General features: G+C 37.2%; 1 protein-coding gene across 3 annotated transcripts; it reads right to left on the bottom strand.

Moving 5' to 3' along the window:
* Window positions 1–21,721: 21,721 nt before the first annotated feature.
* Window positions 21,722–24,330, bottom strand: LOC127105500 (cytokinin dehydrogenase 6). Of its 3 annotated transcripts, none has more exons than XM_051042693.1 (5): window positions 23,536–24,330; window positions 23,329–23,450; window positions 22,908–23,168; window positions 22,333–22,595; window positions 21,722–22,255 (listed from the first exon to the last, which is right to left on the bottom strand). In XM_051042693.1, the coding sequence occupies exons 1-5, from the start codon at window positions 24,158–24,160 to the stop codon at window positions 21,928–21,930; spliced, it is 1,599 nt and encodes a 532-aa protein (XP_050898650.1). In that variant the 5' UTR covers window positions 24,161–24,330; the 3' UTR covers window positions 21,722–21,927. The 3 variants fall into 3 exon arrangements, with proteins under 3 accessions (XP_050898650.1, XP_050898651.1, XP_050898649.1); XM_051042694.1 differs by having other exon boundaries at window positions 22,347–22,595; window positions 23,329–23,456; window positions 23,536–24,329; XM_051042692.1 differs by having other exon boundaries at window positions 23,329–23,456; window positions 23,536–24,328.
* Window positions 24,331–26,995: the final 2,665 nt, after the last annotated feature.

Here is a 26,995-nt window from a genome sequence, read left to right as displayed (position 1 = left end):
ATGGCTCCGTACCGTATGTCTGCTGTTGAGTTAACTGAATTGAAGAGTCAATTGGAAGATCTGTTGGATAAGAAATTTATTCGTCCGAGTGTGTCACCGTGGGGCGCACCAGTGTTATTGGTTAAGAAGAAAGAAGGTACTATGAGGTTGTGTGTGGACTATAGGCAACTGAATAAAGTGACGATCAAGAATCGGTATCCTTTGCCGAGGATTGATGATTTGATGGATCAGTTGGTTGGTGCGAGTGTGTTCAGCAAAATAGATTTGAGATCGGGGTATCATCAGATACGTGTGAAAACTGAGGATATTCAGAAGACTGCTTTCAGAACAAGGTATGGACATTATGAGTATTCTGTAATGCCTTTTGGTGTGACTAATGCGCCTGGGGTATTTATGGAGTATATGAATAGGATTTTCCATTCGTACCTAGACAAGTTTGTTGTGGTGTTTATTGACGATATTTTGGTGTATTCGAAATCTGAAGAAGAGCATGCTGAACATTTGAGAGTGGTTTTAGGAGTTCTACGAGAAAAGAAGTTATTTGCTAAACTGTCCAAGTGTGAATTTTGGTTAGAAGAGGTTAGTTTTCTTGGTCATGTGATTTCAAGAGGTGGTGTTGCTGTTGATCCTTCTAAGATAGAAGCGGTATCTAAGTGGGAAGCTCCGAAGTCAGTTTCTGAGATAAGGAGTTTTCTTGGACTTGCAGGTTATTATAGGAAATTCATTGAGGGATTTTCTAAGTTGGCGTTACCGTTGACGATGTTGACTAGAAAGGGGCAAGCGTTTGTTTGGGACTCAAAATGTGGAGAAGGTTTCCAAGAGTTAAAGAGAAGGTTAACTACTGCTCCTATTCTGATATTACCAAGTCCATCGGAACCATTTGAGGTTTACTGTGATGCTTCCTTGTTGGGTTTGGGTGGTGTGTTGATGCAGAATAAGCAGGTTGTAGCTTATGCTTCGAGACAACCGAAGGTTCATGAGAGGAACTATCCGACACACGATTTAGAGTTGGCAGCTGTGGTATTTGTTCTGAAGTTATGGAGGCATTACTTGTACGGGTCAAGATTTGAGGTTTTCAGTGACCATAAAAGTTTAAAGTATTTGTTTGATCAGAAAGAGCTGAATATGAGACAGAGAAGATGGTTAGAGTTTCTGAAGGATTATGACTTTGGTTTGAATTACCATCCGGGTAAAGCAAACGTAGTGGCTGATGCATTGAGTCGGAAATCATTGCATATGTCTATGTTAATGGTTAAGGAATTGGATTTAATTGAGCAGTTTAGAGACTTGAGTTTGGTGTGTGAGAGTACTCACAATAGTGTTAAATTGGGAATGTTGAAGTTAACGAGTGGTATTCTGGATGAGATTAGAGAGGGTCAGAAATCCGATGTGCTTTTGGTTGATAAGTTGACTCTAGTGAATCAAGGTCAAGGTGGTGAATTCAGAGTTGATGAGAATGGTGTTTTGAAATTTGGTAATCGGGTGTGTATTCCGGATGTTACCGAACTTAAGAAGAGTATTCTTGAGGAAGGACATCGTAGTGGCCTGAGTATTCATCCTGGGGCTACGAAGATGTATCATGATTTGAAAAAGTTATTTTGGTGGCCGGGAATGAAAAGAGAAATTGCGAGTTTTGTTTATTCTTGTTTGACTTGTCAGAAGTCAAAGATTGAGCATCAGAAGCCGTCTGGGTTAATGCAACCGTTGGCTATTCCAGAGTGGAAGTGGGATAGTATCAGTATGGATTTTGTTTCTGGTTTACCGAGGACAATTAAGAATTTTGAAGCTATTTGGGTGATTGTTGACAGATTGACAAAATCGGCTCATTTCATTCCGATCAGAATGGATTATCCGTTAGAGAGATTAGCTGAGTTGTATATTAAGAAAATTGTAAGTTTGCATGGTATTCCGTCGAGTATTGTTTCGGACAGAGATCCTAGATTTACATCGAAGTTCTGGGAAGGTTTGCAGAGGCTTTGGGAACTAAGCTGAGATTGAGTTCTGCATATCATCCGCAGACTGATGGTCAGACTGAGAGGACGATTCAGTCACTGGAGGATCTTTTGAGGGCTTGTGTTTTGGAGAAGGGAGGTGCTTGGGATTGTTATTTACCTTTGATTGAGTTTACCTACAACAATAGTTTTCATTCGAGCATTGGTATGGCACCGTTTGAAGCTTTGTATGGTAGGAGATGTCGGACACCTTTATGTTGGTATGAGTCCGGTGAGAGTGTTGTGGTTGGACCGGAGATTGTTCAACAAACTACGGAAAAGATTAAGATGATTCAGGAGAAGATGAGGATTGCTCAGAGTCGTCAGAAGAGTTATCACGACAAGAGGAGGAAGTCACTTGAGTTTCAAGAGGGAGATCATGTGTTTCTTCGTGTTACTCCGATAACTGGGGTTGGTCGAGCTTTGAAGTCGAAGAAGCTGACACCTCGATTTATTGGTCCTTATCAGATTTTGGAAAGGATAGGGGAGGTAGCCTATCGTATCGCTTTACCGCCGTCACTTGCGAATTTGCATGAGGTTTTTCATGTGTCTCAGTTGAGGAGGTACATTCCTGATCCGTCGCATGTAGTCCAAGTAGATGATGTACAGGTGAGAGATAACCTGACTGTTGAAACATCACCTATGAGGATAGAGGATCGAGAGTTGAAGCAGTTGCGGGGTAAAGAGATTGCTTTAGTAAAGGTAGCTTGGGGAGGACCAGCAGGTGGCAATGTGACTTGGGAACTTGAGAATCAGATGAAGGAGTCTTATCCAGAGTTATTCGCTTGAGGTATATTTTCGAGGACGAAAACTCTTTTAGTGGGGGAGAGTTGTAACACCCCGATAAAATATGATAATTATTTAATTTAAGTTAATAGTATATTTATTAATTTAATTAAATAATTGGAATATTATTGGATTATTATTATTGGAATAATAAAGTTGGAATATATATAAAGAGTTCCATTTGGTAAAAAGGGTTTTTTCACGTGAAAACCAGAGAAGCGACAGAAAGTGAGAAAAGGGCAAGGAGGAAGAGCAAGAGAACAAGGGTTGAAGAAGGAAAAGCTTGAAGCTAAAGGATTTGCCGGATTAACTCAGGTAAGGGGGGTTTATCGTCGTTTAATGGGTATTATGGGTTAACATGTAATGGGTAGTAATAAGCCATTGAATTGACCCTAATTGGGATGAGGAATGCTGTAAATGATGATGAATAAGTTATGTTAAAACTGTAATTGAATCTATATGTGGGTGAATCGTAAATTTCTGGACGTGTAGCTTTTTACGGAATAGAAATCGGAGGTCCGGAAGTCCTCCGACGGCGAAAAATGCGGGGGATTCTGCATTCTGTTCGTGTTAGCGCAGGAACAGCTTTCTGTCTTGCGTTAACCGGTTAACCCAGGGTGTTAACCGGTTAACACTGTTATGAATTATGAGAAATTGCTGTCTGTCTTGCGTTAACCGGTTAACCCAGGGCGTTAACCGGTTAACACTGTTAAAATGTGCCAGGAAGCGTGTTCTGTGTTGCGTTAACCGGTTAACCCAGGGCGTTAACCGGTTAACACTGTTGGAAAGTGGAAAATTGATATTCAAATATTGTGTACATATTTGACGTTTGGCCTATATTGGTGTATGATATAGTAGGGATCATTTCCCGTTGTTTTGAGCAGTATAGGTATTAGTAGAGTGTGATAATACTGTGATTTATTATTTGGCATGATATGAATATGATTCTGTGATAAATATGTTGATGATGTATAATGGTATGCATAATGCTGTGAATGTATCTGTTATGTATGCAATTGTGGATGGACTGTTTATGGCTTAGAGTGTGAGCATATGTCCATTGTAGATTGTTGTTGATGGTTGCATGCTAGGTGATTTAGCGTGCATAGTATGGCCTTTATGGTGGTAGCTAATTCCCATGGTGAGGAATTAGTGAGTGAGTTATTGTGGATTGTTGTTGATGTTTGCATGCTAGGTGATTTAGCGTGCATAGCATAGCCCTTGGGGTGGTAGCTAATTCCCATGGTGAGGAATTAGTGAGTGAGTCACTAGGTCTCAAATGAGTGGGACTAGTGAGCTTGGTAGCCGTATCTGGGTTTGATCGGTGAGGTTGAACTATGTGTTCACGAATAGTCGGTACCGCATGCATGGAGTCTCATTGCATAATGTATGTATGGCGTATAATATGAATGGATGTATTCCAATATTATACGTGTGTTTTGTGTTGGGTTGAGTATGATTATGATTTTGAGTTGATGTTGCCGTTGCTGAATGTGTGATCTGATTTGGGTGATGAAATGTGTTAAATTACTTAGCATTACATGATATTTTATAATGCTTATTATATCGATTGAGGAACTCACCCTTACAACTATGTTTCAGGTAACGAGCAGTGATTGAGTAGAAGCTAGTGCTTGGAGTCTAGTGTAGTTCCTTAGTGGGTCATGCTCTGGTAGATGTAACATCGGGACGGGATGTTTACTTTGTTTTCAATTGTGGTTGTTGAACAGTTTTACATGTAATGTGATTACATGGTTTGCATGATTGATTAGATCTCTATCCGCTGCGAATTGTGCAATGTTTTATTTTGATTAATAAATGAGCATGACAAGTTATTATGGTGAATGGTGTGAAGTGTCAAGTGTGACACCCTTAAATTGCATATCTACTCTGATTTATATTTTGTTGTTTTAATTTAAATATGGGGTATTTTAGAAGGGTGTTACATTAGTGGTATCAGAGCATAGTCGGTCGAGTCGAGTCGTAATTATTTTGTTTCCCTGTACGCGATAGGTGTTGTGTAACCCTATCAGTACTTATTGTTTTAGCTTGTTGGGTTTTCAGAATAGAGATGGCTAGAAGAGGTAGACACGATGCTGCGATTGCTGAGGCTCTGGGTATGCTAGCTGGAGTACTTGGAGGGAATCCGAATGTTGTGGGATTTGGAGCTGCTCGTCAACTGAGTGAGTTCCAGAAGAACAATCCTCCAATGTTTAAGGGAGCATACGATCCAGATGGTGCTCAGAAGTGGTTGAAGGAGATCGAGAGGATCTTCCGAGTGACTGAGTGTGCCGATAACCAGAAGGTCAGGTTCGGTACGCATATGCTGTCAGAGGAAGCAGATGATTGGTGGGTTGCTGCCCGCACTGAGTTGGAAGCTGCTGGGAGTGCTGAGATCACTTGGGCGGTGTTCAGAGAGAGATTCCTGAGGAAGTACTTTCCGGAGGATGTCAGAGGAAAGAAAGAGATAGAGTTCTTAGAATTGAAGCAGGGCAACCGGTCTGTTACTGAGTATGCTGCTAAGTTCACAGAGCTGTCGAAGTATTACACTCCCTATGATGAGGCTACTGGGGAATTTTCAAAATGTGTGAAGTTTGAGAACGGGTTACGTCCCGAGATCAAGCAGGTTATTGGGTATCAGCGGATTAGAGTGTTTTCTGACTTGGTTGACTGCTGCAGGATTTTTGAACAGGATACCAAGGCCAGAACGGAGAGCTATCAGCAGAGGGTTGATAGGAAAGGCAAGAATCAGAATGATCATGGGAAGCCGTATGCAGCTGGCAATGGTTTCCAGAGACAGAGTGGGATGAAGAGACCTAGTGGGGGAGACTCCAGTGCCCCTGCTAAGTGTTATAGATGTGGTCAGGCTGGACATCGTATCCATGAGTGTACCAGTACTGAGAAGAAGTGTTTTTAGTGTGGCAAAGGTGGTCACTTGGCTGCAGAGTGCCGGTTGAAGACTATGACTTGTTTGAACTGTGGAGAGGTGGGTCATATCAGTCCACAGTGTCCTAAGCCGAAGAAAGAGAACCAGTCGGGAGGCAAGGTCTTTGCTTTATCGGGTTCTGAGACTTCTGCAGATGATCGTTTGATCCGAGGTATGTGTTATATTAATGGCTTTCCTCTTGTAGCTATTATTGACATAGGCGCGACTCATTCCTTTATATCGTTGGATTGTGCTGTGAAACTTAAATTAGAGATATCTGAGATGCGTGGGAGTATGGTGATTGATACTCCTGCGAAGGGTTCAGTGACTACTACTTCAGTTTGTTTAAATTGTCCTTTGAGTATTTTTGGTAGAGACTTTGGGATGGACCTCGTGTGTCTTCCACTAGTGCAGATTGATGTTATCCTGGGTATGAACTGGTTGGTGTTTAACCGAGTTTATATCAACTGTTTTGATAAGACTGTGATCTTTCCTGAGATTGAGGAAGGAAAGAGTTTGTTTCTATCAGCAAGGCAGGTGAATGAGGCAGTAGTAGATGGGGCAGAGTTGTTTATTCTGTTAGCGACTTTGGAGGCTAAAGATAAACTGGTGATTTGCGATCTAGTCGTGGTGTGTGATTTTCCTGATGTGTTTCCTGAAGAGGTGAATGAATTACCGCCAGAGCGTAAAGTTGAGTTCTCGATTGATTTGGTACCTGGTACTAGGCCGATATCGATGGCTCCGTACCGTATGTCTGCTGTTGAGTTAACTGAATTGAAGAGTCAGCTGGAAGATCTGTTGGATAAGAAATTTATTCGTCCGAGTGTGTCACCGTGGGGCGCACCAGTGTTATTGGTTAAGAAGAAAGAAGGTACTATGAGGTTGTGTGTGGACTACAGGCAACTGAATAAAGTGACGATCAAGAATCGGTATCCTTTGCCGAGGATTGATGATTTGATGGATCAGTTGGTTGGTGCGAGTGTGTTCAGCAAAATAGATTTGAGATTGGGGTATCATCAGATACGTGTGAAAACTGAGGATATTCAGAAGACTGCTTTCAGAACAAGGTATGGACATTATGAGTATTCTGTAATGCCTTTTGGTGTGACTAATGCGCCTGGGGTATTTATGGAGTATATGAATAGGATTTTCCATTCGTACCTAGACAAGTTTGTTGTGGTGTTTATTGACGATATTTTGGTGTATTCGAAATCTGAAGAAGAGCATGCTGAACATTTGAGAGTGGTTTTAGGAGTTCTACGAGAAAAGAAGTTATTTGCTAAACTGTCCAAGTGTGAATTTTGGTTAGAAGAGGTTAGTTTTCTTGGTCATGTGATTTCAAGAGGTGGTGTTGCTGTTGATCCTTCTAAGATAGAAGCGGTATCTAAGTGGGAAGCTCCGAAGTCAGTTTCTGAGATAAGGAGTTTTCTTGGACTTGCAGGTTATTATAGGAAATTCATTGAGGGATTTTCTAAGTTGGCGTTACCGTTGACGATGTTGACTAGAAAGGGGCAAGCGTTTGTTTGGGACTCAAAATGTGGAGAAGGTTTCCAAGAGTTAAAGAGAAGGTTAACTACTGCTCCTATTCTGATATTACCAAGTCCATCGGAACCATTTGAGGTTTACTGTGATGCTTCCTTGTTGGGTTTGGGTGGTGTGTTGATGCAGAATAAGCAGGTTGTAGCTTATGCTTCGAGACAACCGAAGGTTCATGAGAGGAACTATCTGACACACGATTTAGAGTTGGCAGCTGTGGTATTTGTTCTGAAGTTATGGAGGCATTACTTGTACGGGTCAAGATTTGAGGTTTTCAGTGACCATAAAAGTTTAAAGTATTTGTTTGATCAGAAAGAGCTGAATATGAGACAGAGAAGATGGTTAGAGTTTCTGAAGGATTATGACTTTGGTTTGAATTACCATCCGGGTAAAGCAAACGTAGTGGCTGATGCATTGAGTCGGAAATCATTGCATATGTCTATGTTAATGGTTAAGGAATTGGATTTAATTGAGCAGTTTAGAGACTTGAGTTTGGTGTGTGAGAGTACTCACAATAGTGTTAAATTGGGAATGTTGAAGTTAACGAGTGGTATTCTGGATGAGATTAGAGAGGGTCAGAAATCCGATGTGCTTTTGGTTGATAAGTTGACTCTAGTGAATCAAGGTCAAGGTGGTGAATTCAGAGTTGATGAGAATGGTGTTTTGAAATTTGGTAATCGGGTGTGTATTCCGGATGTTACCGAACTTAAGAAGAGTATTCTTGAGGAAGGACATCGTAGTGGCCTGAGTATTCATCCTGGGGCTACGAAGATGTATCATGATTTGAAAAAGTTATTTTGGTGGCCGGGAATGAAAAGAGAAATTGCGAGTTTTGTTTATTCTTGTTTGACTTGTCAGAAGTCAAAGATTGAGCATCAGAAGCCGTCTGGGTTAATGCAACCGTTGGCTATTCCAGAGTGGAAGTGGGATAGTATCAGTATGGATTTTGTTTCTGGTTTACCGAGGACAATTAAGAATTTTGAAGCTATTTGGGTGATTGTTGACAGATTGACAAAATCGGCTCATTTCATTCCGATCAGAATGGATTATCCGTTAGAGAGATTAGCTGAGTTGTATATTAAGAAAATTGTAAGTTTGCATGGTATTCCGTCGAGTATTGTTTCGGACAGAGATCCTAGATTTACATCGAAGTTCTGGGAAGGTTTGTAGAGAGCTTTGGGAACTAAGCTGAGATTGAGTTCTGCATATCATCCGCAGACTGATGGTCAGACTGAGAGGACGATTCAGTCACTGGAGGATCTTTTGAGGGCTTGTGTTTTGGAGAAGGGAGGTGCTTGGGATTGTTATTTACCTTTGATTGAGTTTACCTACAACAATAGTTTTCATTCGAGCATTGGTATGGCACCGTTTGAAGCTTTGTATGGTAGGAGATGTCGGACACCTTTATGTTGGTATGAGTCCGGTGAGAGTGTTGTGGTTGGACCGGAGATTGTTCAACAAACTACGGAAAAGATTAAGATGATTCAGGAGAAGATGAGGATTGCTCAGAGTCGTCAGAAGAGTTATCACGACAAGAGGAGGAAGTCACTTGAGTTTCAAGAGGGAGATCATGTGTTTCTTCGTGTTACTCCGATAACTGGGGTTGGTCGAGCTTTGAAGTCGAAGAAGCTGACACCTCGATTTATTGGTCCTTATCAGATTTTGGAAAGGATAGGGGAGGTAGCCTATCGTATCGCTTTACCGCCGTCACTTGCGAATTTGCATGAGGTTTTTCATGTGTCTCAGTTGAGGAGGTACATTCCTGATCCGTCGCATGTAGTCCAAGTAGATGATGTACAGGTGAGAGATAACCTGACTGTTGAAACATCACCTATGAGGATAGAGGATCGAGAGTTGAAGCAGTTGCGGGGTAAAGAGATTGCTTTAGTAAAGGTAGCTTGGGGAGGACCAGCAGGTGGCAATGTGACTTGGGAACTTGAGAATCAGATGAAGGAGTCTTATCCAGAGTTATTCGCTTGAGGTATATTTTCGAGGACGAAAACTCTTTTAGTGGGGGAGAGTTGTAACACCCCGATAAAATATGATAATTATTTAATTTAAGTTAATAGTATATTTATTAATTTAATTAAATAATTGGAATATTATTGGATTATTATTATTGGAATAATAAAGTTGGAATATATATAAAGAGTTCCATTTGGTAAAAAGGGTTTTTTCACGTGAAAACCAGAGAAGCGACAGAAAGTGAGAAAAGGGCAAGGAGGAAGAGCAAGAGAACAAGGGTTGAAGAAGGGAAAAGCTTGAAGCTAAAGGATTTGCCGGATTAACTCAGGTAAGGGGGGTTTATCGTCGTTTAATGGGTATTATGGGTTAACATGTAATGGGTAGTAATAAGCCATTGAATTGACCCTAATTGGGATGAGGAATGCTGTAAATGATGATGAATAAGTTATGTTAAAACTGTAATTGAATCTATATGTTGGTGAATCGTAAATTTCTGGACGTGTAGCTTTTTACGGAATAGAAATCGGAGGTCCGGAAGTCCTCCGACGGCGAAAAATGCGGGGGATTCTGCATTCTGTTCGTGTTAGCGCAGGAACAACTTTCTGTCTTGCGTTAACCGGTTAACCCAGGGTGTTAACCGGTTAACACTGTTATGAATTATGAGAAATTGCTGTCTGTCTTGCGTTAACCGGTTAACCCAGGGCGTTAACCGGTTAACACTGTTAAAATGTGCCAGGAAGCGTGTTCTGTGTTGCGTTAACCGGTTAACCCAGGGCGTTAACCGGTTAACACTGTTTGGAAAGTGGAAAATTGATATTCAAATATTGTGTACATATTTGACGTTTGGCCTATATTGGTGTATGATATAGTAGGGATCATTTCCCGTTGTTTTGAGCAGTATAGGTATTAGTAGAGTGTGTTAATACTGTGATTTATTATTTGGCATGATATGAATATGATTCTGTGATAAATATGTTGATGATGTATGATAGTATGCATAATGCTGTGAATGTATCTGTTATGTATGCAATTGTGGATGGACTGTTTATGGCTTAGAGTGTGAGCATATGTCCATTGTAGATTGTTGTTGATGGTTGCATGCTAGGTGATTTAGCGTGCATAGTATGGCCTTTATGGTGGTAGCTAATTCCCATGGTGAGGAATTAGTGAGTGAGTTATTGTGGATTGTTGTTGATGTTTGCATGCTAGGTGATTTAGCGTGCATAGCATAGCCCTTGGGATGGTAGCTAATTCCCATGGTGAGGAATTAGTGAGTGAGTCACTAGGTCTCAAATGAGTGGGACTAGTGAGCTTGATAGCCGTATCTGGGTTTGATCGGTGAGGTTGAACTATGTGTTCACGAATAGTCGGTACCGCATGCATGGAGTCTCATTGCATAATGTATGTATGGCGTATAATATGAATGGATGTATTCCAATATTATACGTGTGTTTTGTGTTGGGTTGAGTATGATTATGATTTTGAGTTGATGTTGCCGTTGCTGAATGTGTGATCTGATTTGGGTGATGAAATGTGTTAAATTACTTAGCATTACATGATATTTTATAATGCTTATTATATCGATTGAGGAACTCACCCTTACAACTATGTTTCAGGTAACGAGCAGTGTTTGAGTAGAAGCTAGTGCTTGGAGTCTAGTGTAGTTCCTTAGTGGGTCATGCTCTGGTAGATGTAACATCGGGACGGGATGTTTACTTTGTTTTCAATTGTGGTTGTTGAACAGTTTTACATGTAATGTGATTACATGGTTTGCATGATTGATTAGATCTCTATCCGCTGCGAATTGTGCAATGTTTTATTTTGATTAATAAATGAGCATGACAAGTTATTATGGTGAATGGTGTGAAGTGTCAAGTGTGACACCCTTAAATTGCATATCTACTCTGATTTATATTTTGTTGTTTTAATTTAAATTTGGGGTATTTTAGAAGGGTGTTACATAGGCAACGGGTTCATCCGTTCAAACACAAAAATAATAACTTGTATATTCTTTTCTCATCTTCCCAATCATGTTTGCACAATAATATTTTCATAACAAATAAACATTTCGTACAACAAGTGTGAAAAGGGCTCCCTATGAGTACCTAGGACGTTTTGGGTGCCTAACATCTTCCCATTACGTAATTAACCCCTTACCCGGATCTCTGATCTTTTTTATTAGTTTTCTATGTGTAAAACTTCTTAGGCTTTTGTTCGCTTTTTAGCCATTCCTTTGGATAAATAAAAGTGCGGTGGCGACTCGATTCTTTGTATGCTTTGCTTTTGATTTAGTCAATAAATCATAAAGTGACGAATACACCGCTACAGCTTCCCACTCAACACTTCACCGCAATCCTTAGGGGCAACTATTATGGACCGAAAAAAGACCCAAAGAGGATCGCCATATTTTATTCCTAAGGATCCTAATAGTTATTTCAAAATTAAGTAGTTAATATCAGGTATGTTGCGGATTGGCTTGAGGACGTATTTTGTTCACCAACTATTGCCATTCATTGGGTCAATTGGGTACATTAATATGTTATGGTGCAGTGATCTTGGAAAACTTCATATGCCCTATTAATTTTCATTTTAGTGATAAAGGTGTTTTCCAACAACATTGTCAAACCTTTCTTCTCTCTGTTATCATTTATCACAGTGCATTCTATGGTTTGAGCTCCTAGGCCCTTCCTAGCAGTATGTATAATTATGGTTACATGTGTTTACTTGCGGTGTAGTCGAGTTTTGTGAGTTTTAATCAGTGTATCGTGGGTGTCTATGTCTGTGGAGCTTAAGGTTGTTGCCAGGGCTCAAATTTAGAAGTGGTTCGTAGGTGTCATAATAGATCAATTTTTGTTATATCAGCTTGTAATTTACTCTTGATTAATCTTTCATTGTAATATATGGTTGCTTTATTTCTGTTTTTAATTGTGTTTCGGTGTGGTGTTTAAGTCAGGATATAGGCGTGCATCAAACTGATGTTATGGTAGGGTGATTGTATTTTGTATGGTGTAAAACATTTCATCTAGACATTGCTTATACCTTCTATTCTTAATGCAATGTGCTTTTTTGACTCTTTCAAAAAACATAATACAATAAGGTTATCAAATTCTGATAAATCTTCTTTCCCATTTTTCCATGAAAGTTGGGGAAGAAATGGAATTTGAAGGTTATAAAATCTACTCTTCCAACATCAATCAAGAGAAAGGGTGATAGAACCTCAGTTCGTGTCTAGTCTCATTAGAACAATTCATGGCCAAAGTAGAAACTTTTGCTAAGATAGATGTTGCACCAAATGAAAAATAATTAAAAAACCTAGGAAACCCCCACATGAAAATAGCGGTTCAAACATTTTAACACGATGAAATGTCCTTTATCCCCATATAGTAACATCAAAATCACTACTAACTCGAGAAAAACAAGAATCCACCATCAAATATTCATTCTCTTCCCCATTTTTCTCACTAGAAGAAAATGTAAAAATGACAGTAAAATAATAATGAATAATGAATAAAATAAGAAAGAGTTTCTATTAGTTAATGTGATGGTGACTAAGGAGACATGACTGAGCATGAAATCTAAAGATAAGTTCACTGGCACTCATAAAGTAGAAAAATCACCGAAGATATGATAGAAGATAAAGAAAGAACCAAAAGATTATAAAATTCTCTCAAATAAGAATACACCATATTTACACCATTTGAATCAACAGGTGCAAATAAAGATTCAAGTTTCATCTAATGACCTACAAGCAAGCCTTAAAATCAAATACCTACAACACTCGATAGGCGTAGGGACTTGAGTTGACATTGTCAACTATAGATGTGACAAGTAAATAAAAAACATCAACATCTTTCACTCGAGTCACAATAGTACTCCCTTCTTCCCACAATGAGTGACCTAGTTGACCATTTCACACAGATTAAGAAAAAAGAATAAATGAAAGAGAGAGAATGATATTTTTACTAAAGTATCCTTATCACGTATTGGAAATGATGAAAGTAATATTGATTAGTGGCTAAAAGTGGAAAATATGCATTGAAAATTGAAATGGGTCATTCATTTTTGGACACTCATTTATTCCACATGAGTCACGCATTATGGGACGGATGGAGTATATATGAACTTTGAGTTGACAAATGAGTATCAAAATCAGTGGTAAAGTGGGGATTTGGATCCTCTAACTTTTAATTCTCTATTTTTATCTAATACTCTTTCTATCTCTCTAGATTTACTTTATCTCACATTTTTCCCTCTAAAATAGACATCATCTTCTCCTTTGAAAAAAATCTAGATACCTAACCATCAACCTCATTAACCCCATTCACACTCATAAAAGTAATAACAATCATCTACTTGACATATATTTCACCAGTATAAAATATCATTGATAAAATTACCAGGGCCTTAATATATTCTCAAAGATTTTAACTCGACAAAGCATAATAACTATGTGATCAACCCTCCTTCTTGGATCATTGACAACAACCGTACAAACTCATGGTTCTTTTAATATATAATAATGACTTTGAGGGCATTCGTTCTGGGTTGGTGTGTGATGAGAACATGGAGCACCAAGACATAAATAAAGTAATTCAAAATTAATGAGGTCAAATGACAAGGGCACGTGCTAGGAGAGTTAATGATGTTCTAATTCAATTCATGCGCAAACTACTATAAGCAAGGGATCAACTAAAAAGAAATATGATAATACTTATTGTTTTGATCTAAAAATATGACGAGGGCATGCCACATGGGCTTGTTGCTCCATTTTAACATATTTATTTTGCTATATGCTAATACTTATTGTTTTGATCTAAATTTATGACGAGGGCGTGACACATGAGTTTGTTGCTCCATTTTAACATATTTATTTTGTTATATTATAATAAAATGTGTTAGTGATCAAATTGTTCAATTTAAACTAAAAAATACTTCATTTATATTTTATGTCTTTATTTTGTTATATTGTAATACATTTTAATTTGGATTAAGTTATTTCCTCTCCATGCAAATAATGTGAAGCAAAGATAAGACAAATCATTGAAGAAGGGAGAAAAAGATGGGGGGTTGCTTTCATAAAATAACTATGAATTGATGAATTCAAAATGTAACCATTATAGCCATTCAAAGCAATGATCAACCATACATTTCACTGTCTTTTAATGTATGATCTCTCGCTGCAAGCAATTACGGATATAATAATTGGCTAAATTTGTAGCATTTCCATTAATAGAAAATTAATTGAATTTATAAACAAACTCACATTGCTTGATTTTAAGAACATGTTTTGGTTATGAAATCTTATCAAAAATTGAAATTTCTTCGGGTGATCTTCATTTTTATCCTTTTTTATCAACTTCTTCTCAAATTTCATTTTGTTTTCAATTATTTCCTAACTCAAATATTATTCGAAATTGTGTAACTCTTACTCTATTTCATCATAATAAGTCACAAATTTCATAAATTTATGAAAATAAGAAATATATTGCTGCATTTTAAATTGGTCATCCATCCGAGTCCGACTCAGTCCGACCTAAAATACAATACCCATATAGAAAACCGAACTTTGCAGGAGAGAAATGCAAGAATCAGAGTGTATTCCATAAGCATTATGATTTATGCGATAAAGACTATACTCCACAGAGGGTTTAGCCTTTATTTTTAAATACCACACATATCAGACAGAAAGGTACACATCGTTTATCTCAATGCCTTTCATTTCTCTTTTGCTTATTGACTTGTGTTGGAAATTCACCATAGCCTATGGAGAATTTCAATCAATCTTGATGAAGAAGATTGTTTTCACCTCACACAATAACAATGAAAAGAGAAGAACAATGGAGAAAGAAAGAAAGTAAAGAACGATAAAGGAGAAGAAGAATTAAATTCTATAGAGTTTCTCTCTGCCCACAAACTATGGAAAACTTCTTATTCACTTTGCAACTGTAAAATACTATGAATTACAATGTTATGAATACTATATTCGCTTTATTACAAGAATAAGAGTTACTCCTTCTATTTATAGATTTAGGTTAACTTGGACCTCAAGGCAAAGCCCAAAACTATAAAAGCCCAAAATAGCTAACACTACTAAAATAGGCCTAAGTCGAAATTCTGTGTGAAGTAACATGCTTCGAAACGTCGACACACTAACACAACTCAACATACTAGGTGATACGACACTTCCTTATTCCTTTCGAGCAACCTGCTTCGACACAAGGAATTACAATTAAACATACCACCTAATTCATTGTGTTTAAGCTATCTACATTCATCATAGCTCTTAGTCTTCTGAACACTTCGACTTGCACTTCCTTCGTCATGATGTCTGCAATCTGATTCTCAATTCTGTAGTGTTCCACATTCATCTTTCCATCTGATACCTGCTCTTAAAGATAATGGAACCTCATCTCGATGTGCTTGCTTCGACCATGTGCTATCATATTCTTCACCAGATTGATAGTTGACTTGTTGTTGATCTTCATGGTAATTTATCCATGACTCTTCGTTGTTATCTCTTCGACCAAATTCACCATCCATGTTGCTTGACATGCACAAAGAGAAGCAACTATGTATTCTTCTTTGCACGATGATAATGCCACTACTGGCTCCTTTCTCGAACTCCAAGCAATTGGTGCACCACCTAACATAAAGACATAGCCAATTGTGGATTTTCGATCCTCAGCATCACTACACCAACTTGAGTCGGTGTATCCCACTAATTTTCATTATTTTCCTTCATCAGTTACAGGAAACAAAATGCCATAGTCGAGAGTTCCTTTCAGATACCTTAGTATCCTCTGCGCCACTGTTAGATGTGATACCTTTGGCTTCTGCATGAACCTACTCACCATACATACACTGTATGCTAAGTCAGGCCTTGTGTGACAAAGGTATCGAAGTGACCCAATAAGTCTTCTATATTGGGTTGGGTCGACATCATCTTCATCTGAATCTTTCGACAGTTGTAATTTGGGCTCAGCTGGAGTCAAAGTTAGGTTGCAATCTTGCATCTTAAATCTCTTGAGTATTTTGCCTGTATTCCTTCTTTGATGCATCATCAAACCTCTGCCACTCTTGTAGAATTCAATGCCAAGGAAATATGAAATGTCACCCAGATTTGACATTTCAAATTCCTTGTTGAGATCACCTTTGAAGTATTTGATCTCCTTCTTGCAGCTGCCTGTTATCAACAAGTCATCGACATAGAGACATAGTATAAGCAATTCACTCTTGCTTCTTCTTACATATACTCCATGTTCAATTATGCACTTCACAAAATCCGTCTCCCTTAGAAATCCATCTATCTTCTTGTTCCAAGCTCTTGGAGCTTGTTTAAGTATGTACATGGCTTTATGCAGCCTGTACACCTTTCTTTCTTCGCCTTGTTTCACAAACCCATCTGGTTATGCAACATAAACTTCTTCTTCTAATGGGGCATTCAGGAATGCACATTTCATGTCCATCTGACACATCTTCCAGTTGTTTATGTTTGCTAGACCAACAACCAACCTGATTGTTTCGATCCTAGCAACAGGTGCAAAGACTTCATCAAAGTCGATTCCTTCTTTATGAAGAAATCCTTTCGCCACAAGTCTCGCCTTGTGTCGAGTCACTTCTCCTTTGGGATTCAACTTCACCTTGTATACCCATTTCACATCGATTGCCTTCTTGTCTTGGGGTAATTCGACAAGTGACCAAGTGTTGTTGACTTCTATTGACTTCAGCTCTTTGTTCATTGCTTTCATCCACTTTGAATCTTTCAATGCCTCGGTTGCATTGACTGGTTCGACATCTGCGTAGAAAGCATAATGTACCAGGTCACCTTCTTCATTGACCACATCATCTGATGTAATCACACATTCTTGCAACCTCGCAGGCATGTGTCTTATTCTTTGAGGTCTGGTTGGGCCTGCTTCACCTCTGACTTCTTGTCGAACTTCTCTTTCGACTTCACTAGCTTGTTCATCACAAAAGATTCTCACTTAATCTTTCTGGACATTCTCATTCCAATCCCACTCCTTAAGCTCATATATGATCATGTCCCTGCTGATCACCACATGCTTATTCACTGGGTCGAACAACTTGCATCCTCCAAACGAATGATATCCTATCAGGATCATCTGACTCGACTTGTCATCAAGTTTTCTTCTTAACTAATTTGGCACATGTTTGTGTGTTATAGATCCAGACACCTTCAGATGACTCAAGCTAGGCTTGGCACCAGACCAATATTCTTCTGGCGTGATTCCTTCTAGCTTCTTTGTCGGACATTTGTTTAGGATATATGTTGTAGTCGACACAACTTTTCCCCATAATTCTTTGGGTAGATGTTTTCCTTTCAACATACTTCTAACCATATCCATGATGGTTTTATTCTTCCTTTATGCGACTTCATTCTGCTGTGAAGTGTAGGGTGGCATGATCGGTCACCATTTCCATTGAATTCCCACCATTAATCCGACGTATTTTCATCACTTTGGTAAGATTTATGTTTGTTTTTAGTTGCTTTGGAGTCATTTATCATGTTTTGTTTGTTTGGTATCGCATTGCATTCGATTACAAGTTTATGTCAGAAAGATCTCGTTTATGCTTCGTTTGGTAGTGTCATTGTTACAGTCCATTGCACAGGTTTAAAAGCAATAATGGTGAAGTTATGGATACTCAGAAAGGCAAAAATATGAAAAAAAACAGCAGGTCAACACGGGCACCCGTGTGCCACAACACTGCCCGTGTTGTTGATCAGGCAGAGCAAAAGGGGAGAAGAAAAACAGAGATCAACACGGGAACCCGTGTGTCACCACATGGGCGTGTTGATTAAAACAGTGCATTAACACGGGCACCCGTGTGGAGGAACACGGCCCGTGTTGTTGCCTCTGTAGCTTGTGCTGAAAATAAATATAATGGAGAGCAACACGGGCACCCGTGTGGTGACACACGGCCGTGTTGATTGGACGCAGCTTGGAAACCCTAACTTTTGCTTTGTGAACCGATTCTTCTCATTAAGGGTAGTTTGGACCTTTTGCTTGGAAGAGATTCATCTGAAGCTATAAGAAGGCTTGGAAGAGAAAGAAGAAGGACTTTTTTTTGACAGACGAAAGAAAACATTGCATTGGAGAAGATAGCGAATACGAAGGATTTGAGACGGCGAGATTCAAGGGCATCAACCATTGAAGATCGAAATCTCCTAATTCTTTGTAATGTCTAATCTTTACATTATGAGTTCTTTAAGTACTATGAGAGGCTAAACCCCCTGATGCTAGGGGGTGGTCCTGATGTTATCGCATGTTATGAATTTGAACAAATGATTTCTTGATTACCATGTTACTTATTTCAATTCAATTGTGTGATGTTATTATGCTTTTGTATCGGAAAATACAAATTGATCTATGACTTGCAAGAACAGGATTGTGATTGTTAGGGTTTTCACACAATTGGGTTTACGAATGCATCATCTAGGACTAGTAACTTCCGTAAATCACCGTAAACCTTGATATTGTGTATGATTAAAACCAATGATTAATTGAATGGACATTTGAGTAAGAATTGGTAGTTTAATAGTTTCTTCCTTAAGGACTTAAGTAAGAATATTCTGAGGTTAGGTGATCGAATGTTTCATATGTAATAAGGAAATCTTGACTGAATTCATAACTGGTTAAATCAACCACTCACCCTAGCATCTTTTATCTTAATCAATTATTTTTACTATTTTTGTGTTTACTATTATAATCCCTTCTTTTACACATAATGTGTCGAAGTCTTTTGACACATATTCTCCACCACCATCAGTCCTCAAAATATTGATCTTTCGACCGCTCTGTCTTTCGACCATAGATTTAAACTTGGCAAATACCTCGATCACTTCACTTTTCTTCTTGATTAAGTAAAACCAAAGTTTTCAACTAAAATCATTTATGAATGTAACAAAGTATTTGTTACCTCCAATCGAATCCACCTGGAGAGGACCACATACATCAGGGTATATGACTTCAAGAATTGCCTTTGACCTGCTTCTTGCATCCTTACTAAAGTTGCTCTTGTGCTGCTTCGCCTGCACACATTCTTCACACACTTTGTTTGGAATGCCGATTTCTGGTAATCCTGAAACCATTTTTCTTCTCTTCAAATCTACGATGTCTTTGAAATTGAGATGGCCAAGTTTATAATGCCATATCCATTCATCTCTGTTGGTTGCTGTTACAAGGCACTTATGCTCCATCACATTAAGCCCAATCTTGAAGGTTCTATTCTGAGACATTGGAGCCTTCAAGATCAATCTTCCATTTGAGTCGAGAACTCTCATCATCTTGTCTTTGATCGACATCTTGTAGTTCTTTTCGATTAACCGCCATATGTTGAGCAAATTGCTCTTCATGTCTGGTATGTACAACACATTTGAAATTACTGACCTCTTGTCATCTTTCCTCATAATTAGAACATCACCAATACCTTCAGTTGCTAGAGTGTTGTCATTTGCAAATTTCACCATGTTCTTCATTGAGGGCTTTATGTTGACAAACCAATATTTTCTTCCAGGCATGTGTGATGCGCATCTTGAGTCCAAGTATCACTGGTCCTTGAATCTCTCTTCATCTCTTGCTGTAACCATCAGCAATGTCTCTTATTCTTTATGTTTTTCCAGCTTTGCATAAGTTTCTTGATTCTTCTGCTTTTCTGGACATCACTAGAATAGTGACATACTTCTGACAATTGTAACACCGAATGTGACTCTTGTCTGACTTTTGACCACCACCTCTTCCTCTACCTGTAACACCACCTCTTTGGTTGCCTTGGTTTCAGGGTTTTCTCTGATTCAACCAGTTTCCTTCTTGCTGATTTCGACCAGTCGAATTGTTGTAACCTCATTGGCCTTTGTTGCCATTCCAGCTTCCTTTTCCTTTCCTTTCTTTTGTTGATTGCGCCTGCAAAGCCAAATCACTCTTCGACTTTCCTAGAGCTCTTTCAGCCATTCTTTATTCATGAGATTCAAGCCTCCCTTGAAGATATTCCTTTGTCAGTTTTGACAAATCTTTCAACTCTTCTATGGCTACTACCACGTGGTCGAACTTTGAAGCCAACGACCTTAAGATCTTTCCAACAACAAATCTTGATGTCAACATTTCTCCACATACCTTGATTTGATTCATCAGTTTTGTAACCTTGGTGAAGAAATCAGTTATGCTTTCATTGTCTTCCATTTAAAGAAATTCATACGTCCTTTTGTGAGTTTGTAACCTCACCTCTTTCACCTTCTCTGCGCCTCCAAATAATTTATCCAGAATTTCCCATGCTTCTTTCGTTGACTCTGCATCACTAACCTTTTCAAAGTTATTTGCATTAACACATTGATGGATTATAAAGAGAGCTTTATAATCTTTCTTCTTCAATTCTTTATGTGCAGCCTTTTCTTGATGTGTTGCGTCTTCTGCAAACGTTGCTACTCCTTCCTTCACAAGATCCCAAAGATCTTGATAACAGAACATAATATTTATTTGTTTGCACCAATTCTCATAATTGTTGTTCTTGAGAATCAGAAGATTTGCTGGAAAATACCCGTTTGGATGATTTGTTACCATGGTGATTTTCTTCCCATAAATCGCTTAAACCGGAGCTCTGATACCAAATGCTTGAAATCCACCAAAAACTATGGAGAATTTCAATCAATCTTGATGAACAAGATTGTTTTCACCTCACACAATAACAATGAAAAGATAAGAACAATGGAGAAAGAAAGAAAGTAAAGAACGATGAAGGAGAAGAAGAATTAAATTCTGTAGAGTTTCTCTCTGTCCACAAACTGTGGAAAACTTCTTATTCACTTTGCAACTGCAAAATACTGTGAATTACAATATTATGAATACTCTTTTCACTTCATTACAATAATAAGGGTTACTCCCTATATTTATAGATTTAGGTTAACTTGGACCACAAGGTAAAGTCCAAAACTATAAAAGCTCAAAATAGCTAACACTACTAAAATAGGCCTAAGTCGAAATTTTGTGTGAAGCAAGATACTTTGACACTTCGATACACTAACACAACTCAATACACTAGGTGGTTCGACACTTCCTTATTTCTGTCGAACAACCTGTTTCGACACAAAGAATTACAATTCAACAACTTGAGCGTTGCCACAAGTACCGCCCATCCTATAATGCAAGAAGCAAGTCACATGTCCTCTCTTATATCATATTAACTTTATATGTTTGAATCAACTCCTTCTATAAGGCATATCTATTTTTATATATAATTAAACATCTAGCAATATATTAAATAACATATTTATTTAAATAATTCTTGTTCTTGAAGGCAAGTGTTCACAACATTGACATATAATATTTATAAGTCCCCTTTATGCCCTAAACTAATAATTAATGCATGAAATATTTGGTTTCTTTTGATGATCAATTCATCAGAGGGATCTGCTGCTTTGTATGGAAATTTTCACATCAATATCCAATTCAATAATGACAGATAGACATAAAGTAACTCCTAACTTACTTGTCAGACATACAAATCTAACAATTTATAGATTTATAAATCTCTTTTTCATTCATTTTCCTGTACACGATCAATGGTTCTGCTTCTTTCCAATCTGTGTGGTCTGTATCCAAACCTTTATAAACAAACATATAGCATTTTTCATATGTCACATGTGCCATAAGGGAAATTTTCATTTTTTCACATTAATAATGATAATAAGTAATAGAATTTGGAATCTTTCTAAAGTGAGGATGTAGTTATTGTTTTTTGAAAAATTCTTTGGCCAGGAGCAAGTATTGCAAAAGGGTCATAAACTAATTTTCTTTGCCTAAAAGCCTCCCATTGAGTACCAAAATGGTCCCTCCACTCCTCTTGTGTATTGTAGTGTGGCAAATACTGCTTTACTCCAAGATTTTCTCTTTCACAGTACTCTAAAATTCTTTTATTCTGACTTAGTATGTGTTCTAATCCATCACTTCCATTCGAACAAGGTACTGCAGATGTAAGAAATGCTACTAAGTAGAAAATATCTTCATCTGGAATAACAACTGAACTTCTATTGCCCCACCTGCAAACAACATATATAATCATTCAATTATGTAAAACTAATTATTTTCAAAGGATTGAAGGTTAAATGACACATACTTTGATTTGTTTACCGGATAGATAAGGACAGGGCCGTTGCTTGTTTGTGTTAGGATATTCCCAAAGACAACTTGTGCAAAACTGTGTATTTTGCTTTTTGGTATAAAGAGATTGAGCCATGGATGTGGAACATCCCACAACCCTTTTGAACGCAATTTCATCTCAGATACATGTACTCTGTCTAAGAATTCTACATATGTCACTTCTGTTACAAAAAGAGTTGATTGGATATAGTTTAAATCTGATAAATGTCTCTCAACTTCCTGCATAAAAGAAAAAAAAAGAGTGAGTAAGAAAAAGTTTTGAAAATTGAGGATTGAAATCCACTTATAAACATACTATTGGGTTTGATGTATGAATATAAATGGTAGGTAATCCGATAGCAAAAACGTGATAGCAGATCATCTAACAAGTTTTGAACCAGACTTCAATATCATTTCAGAGTAGTGGTTGAGTTGAGTATAACTCAACCTTATAAAACTAACTTATAAGGTGAGGATTGCCGCAAATTCTAATCATATGTTCAGACCAGATACGATGTATGTAATGTTTAGATTGTGTTGTTGGTGACCCACCTGATTTACTATATCTATATGTTGAAAGTTGATGTATTTAGCTAATTCTAGGCAGAAGAGAGTTTTTCCATCTGAGTTGAAATGACTGGCTTGAACTGGATCCTGTGGGTTGAAAGATGATCTCCAGTTATTTAGCAGACCGGTTCTGTTTATGATAACAAATCCTTCAATGTAATCAAATGCATTATCTTGAGATATTAATCTCTCTTGGTCTCTAGTGAATGCTTCAAAATCTGAGTATAGCACTCTAATCCATTTTACCTGTTGCAAACAATACAAATAGTACTTATAAACAACAACTACTACTACTCAGCCTTATCCCACTAAATAGAGTAGGCTATATGGATGAACTTTCGTTACTAAGAAAAATTCAAAGAGTTTGTTTATTGTAATCTGTAAGAATTAGTCATTAATTAAATACCATGGAAGGTGCTTCCTCAAGCAGAATTCTCGCCTGCGTTATAATGCCAAATTGACCTAGCCCTCCAAGAACACTGTGAAAGAGTTCTTCATTTTTCACCTCAGAACAGTCTACCACCTCCCCTGTTCCTGCATTCATTCATTCACTAAACAAAAGAAAATAAAAATAAAAAAGCATATTCTTAGACCACAACAGTTAGATACAAACCTATAACAATCTGAAGCTGCTGAACATTACTAATCTGAGGACCATGCTTAAACGCTTGTCCACTAACACCAGCATTGGAGAGAGTTCCACCAACAGTTAGATGCAAATAATCTGTCCATGATCTTGGTGCCAACCCATATCTTAGAGTCTCATGCAATATATTTATCCACAACTCACCACCTGAGACATCCACGTATGGAGGAAAGTTCCCAACATGTACCTGCATTTCATGTTGTTTTAGTGATTCCATTTTGATCACAACTCCTCCATGAGTTTGCGATTGTCCTTGAAGTGAATGTCCATGTCCTCTTGCTGCAACTGTGAGATGAGAGCTAGGTCCCATGTTCCATATATGCTTTATTGTCGTTGCAATATCTGAAACAGAATTCGGATGAAGAACTGCAACAGGATGATATTGGTACCGATTACCAAAGTCTGTTGATGCTTTGTTAAGAGTAGTTTCATCAAAACTCAAATGTCCTTCAAGTGGAAGTGTTTTAAATGAAAAAGGGATGTTGGAATTGGAAAGGCAAAAGTTAAACCTTGTGGCAATAATACAACTAAGGAACAAGGTGATGAAGCCTTTAAGGAATACAATGCTATGTTGTTGTACAAAGAAACTCATTTTTTGTGTGTGTTGTGTTTTGTTGATTCTCAATATTGGACAGAATTTAAACAAGTTTTTTTTCTGAGTGACTTAGTCAACTATTCCTATGAGAATGCGTATGAAGACTGTCTACTTGGGAGGAATGAGAGTTTTAGGATTTTGTTTTTGGGGGGTTATAGGTTGTTTTAAAGACAAGGGCTAATAAAAGCCATCATTGAGAAGACAAGTTGAAGAGGAAAAGTAACAACAAAAAGAGATCTTACAAATCTTTCAACTTTAATTTTTTTCCACCATATAGTAACATAAAGGAAAGACGTGTAGTTTTAAAAATTTATGTTCATTAACCGATTTAAAGATGATTGTTTCCAAATTTAGTAATATAAATACGTGCTTTAGGTACACTCCATATACATATTTCTTATTTATCATTTATAATTGTTTCCAAATTTAGTAATATAAATATGTGCTTTAGGTACACTCCATATACATATTTCTTATTTATTATTTATCATTAGTTTTCTTTTCTTTTTTCAATAGTAAAATAATATATTAATAAAGAGATGAAAATAGTAAAGAAAAAGAGGGAAATAGATCAGCTCCTACTTTCTAAAGAGATGAAAATAGTAAAGAAAAAAGAGGGAAAAAGATGAAAATTCAAAAATATCTTAAGAAAAACACAGAATATATAAAAACATCACATCTAAGAATATGTTAGATCTATGATTGTTAGAACCACCATTACATATATGAGAATAAAAAATAAAATTAAAAAGTTACTATCAATTTTCTAATCAAAACAAATTTTCAATTTTCGGTGAAAACTCCTATGCTAAATTTAATTAAATACTGGTGCACTTAATCAATCAAACATAACAATTCAATATTATATCACTTTTATTTTATTTTATTTTAAAATAAATTATAATTTTAAAACAATTTACATTGATCAATATAGATATTCATATAAATATTCATACTCAACTTAAATTCAGGGTATTCCTTTCAAACTTGCAAAACAATTTTTTATAGTAATAAAATAAAACTAACATTGTGTTGTTTGTATTTTATGGTTTTGGTTATTTTTGTACAGAGTTGGGGTTGAAACAGTATGGTAGCCCTTTTCACTAGTGAGCAATAGTATGGTTACACGTATGTTGAAAATGTTGATGTGTTGAGACCACTACTGTCGGAATGTAAACATCGCGTATCCTGCAATTAGATTGGATGAGAAGGACTCCCGTACTATCATTTCAAGATAGAAAAAGAGAATATTCAAGATTTACATTATTTTCGGTGAAAGAGTTTTATATTTGATAATATATGACTTTAACATATATTTATAAATAGAGGCAGTTCTCATTCTACCAATCAGTTTCGTAGGGTTGAGTTAAGACTCAATCACATTTCTTAACATAGTAACAGAGTTTGATTTAAGATCCGATGAACCACCTACTATGATTTCCGCTATCGGATCACCCATCATTTATTTTCACGCTCCAGTTGTGTAGTCCTGAATGTGATGGGGTATGTTAAAAGTTTCACATCAAATAATATATGGCTTTAATATGTGTTTATAATCCTCACTCTACCAATCGGTTTTATAGGGTTGAGTTAGCCTCAGTCATATTTTTTAACACTTCCTATAACTTTATTTTTATGTTTCATCTCAATATAGTTATTGGTTTTTGTTAGATATTATGGTTAAATTTTTTAACTTTTGTAACTAAGTGTAGTGTAGATGAGAGTCCTCCGCAAAATAAAATAAAAACAAAAGAGAATAAAAAACACTGGGACACAAATTTAATCTAGTCAAAGCCAAGTTAAATATAAAAGAAATTACAACAAACGTGCTAGTGCTGTGAAGAACTAAAATCGCTCATGATTGAGCTATGAAATATGAACAAGAAATCATAAAAGCTCCATGAAAGAAGCTTGAGAAAGAAGAAAGAATGAAGCAGAAAATTTGTTATTGCTTTTTTTTTAAATGAAGATACAATATGAAAGGTTATATAGGTAATAAGCATGTGTAACTAACTGCACTAACAACCTTGCTTAACCACCTTTCAACTAACTTTCCTAAAATAGTAAGTTTAAAACTAACTTTCTAAACTAACTAAGAAAGGAAAGTTAGAGCATCTTGCATCTAAAACCAGTATTTTAACAACCTCCCTCAAGTTTAAGCATGGTAGATATCTAGCATGTCAAGTTTGGAAATGAAAATTTGAAATTTTCCTGTGGTTAATAGCTTTGTGAGGAAGTCAGCTAGTTGTTCTTGAGAGGTTATTGGAAGAAACTTTAAGACTCCTTGCTTGATCTTTTCTCTCACAAGATGGAAGTCAGTTTCCAGGTGTTTTGTCCTCTCATGAAAGACAAGGTACAATGTTATGTGAATAACATTTTGATTGTCATAGTATAAGGTTGGAATCTTGGAACAAGTAATGTTGAGATCCTTCAAAATATAGACTAACCAAATCAATTCACAATTTGCTGAACCAAGGGATCTATACTCTACCTCTGAAAATGATCGACCAATGGTTTGTTGCTTTTTAGATTTCCATGAAACAAGGGATGAGCCAATGAAAAAACAGTAACCTGGTATAGATCTTCTTGCATCAATGTAATCTTCCCAGTCTACATCAGAATATCCTAATATTTGCAATGTTGAATTTCTAAGAAACATCAAACCCTTGCCATGATTTCACTTTAGGTATCTGATAACTCTACATGCGGCATGATAGTGTGCTTGACTTGGACAATGAAGAAACTAACTCAATTGTTGTGTAGCAAGCGTAATGTCAGACCTTGTATTGTTCAAATAAAGCAACATGTAAATGAGACTTCTATAAGTTGTGA

The sequence above is a fragment of the Lathyrus oleraceus genome, chromosome 7 (genome assembly GCF_024323335.1).
Source record: "Lathyrus oleraceus cultivar Zhongwan6 chromosome 7, CAAS_Psat_ZW6_1.0, whole genome shotgun sequence".
In the NCBI taxonomy this organism is placed as follows: Eukaryota; Viridiplantae; Streptophyta; class Magnoliopsida; order Fabales; family Fabaceae; genus Lathyrus; species Lathyrus oleraceus.
The sequence above is the reverse complement of the archived record's forward strand: the minus strand, read 5'-3'. Positions and strand labels throughout refer to the sequence as shown.

Coding starts and splice junctions, on each gene's coding strand:
- LOC127105500 (XM_051042692.1), bottom strand. CDS start 24,160: ATGAGTTTCTTTGTACAACAACATAGCATTGTATTCCTTAAAGGCTTC. Junction 22,596..22,907: donor ATATAGATATAGTAAATCAG/GTGGGTCACCAA, acceptor TCTTTTATGCAG/GAAGTTGAGAGACATTTATC. Junction 22,256..22,332: donor TATCCGGTAAACAAATCAAA/GTATGTGTCATT, acceptor TGTTGTTTGCAG/GTGGGGCAATAGAAGTTCAG.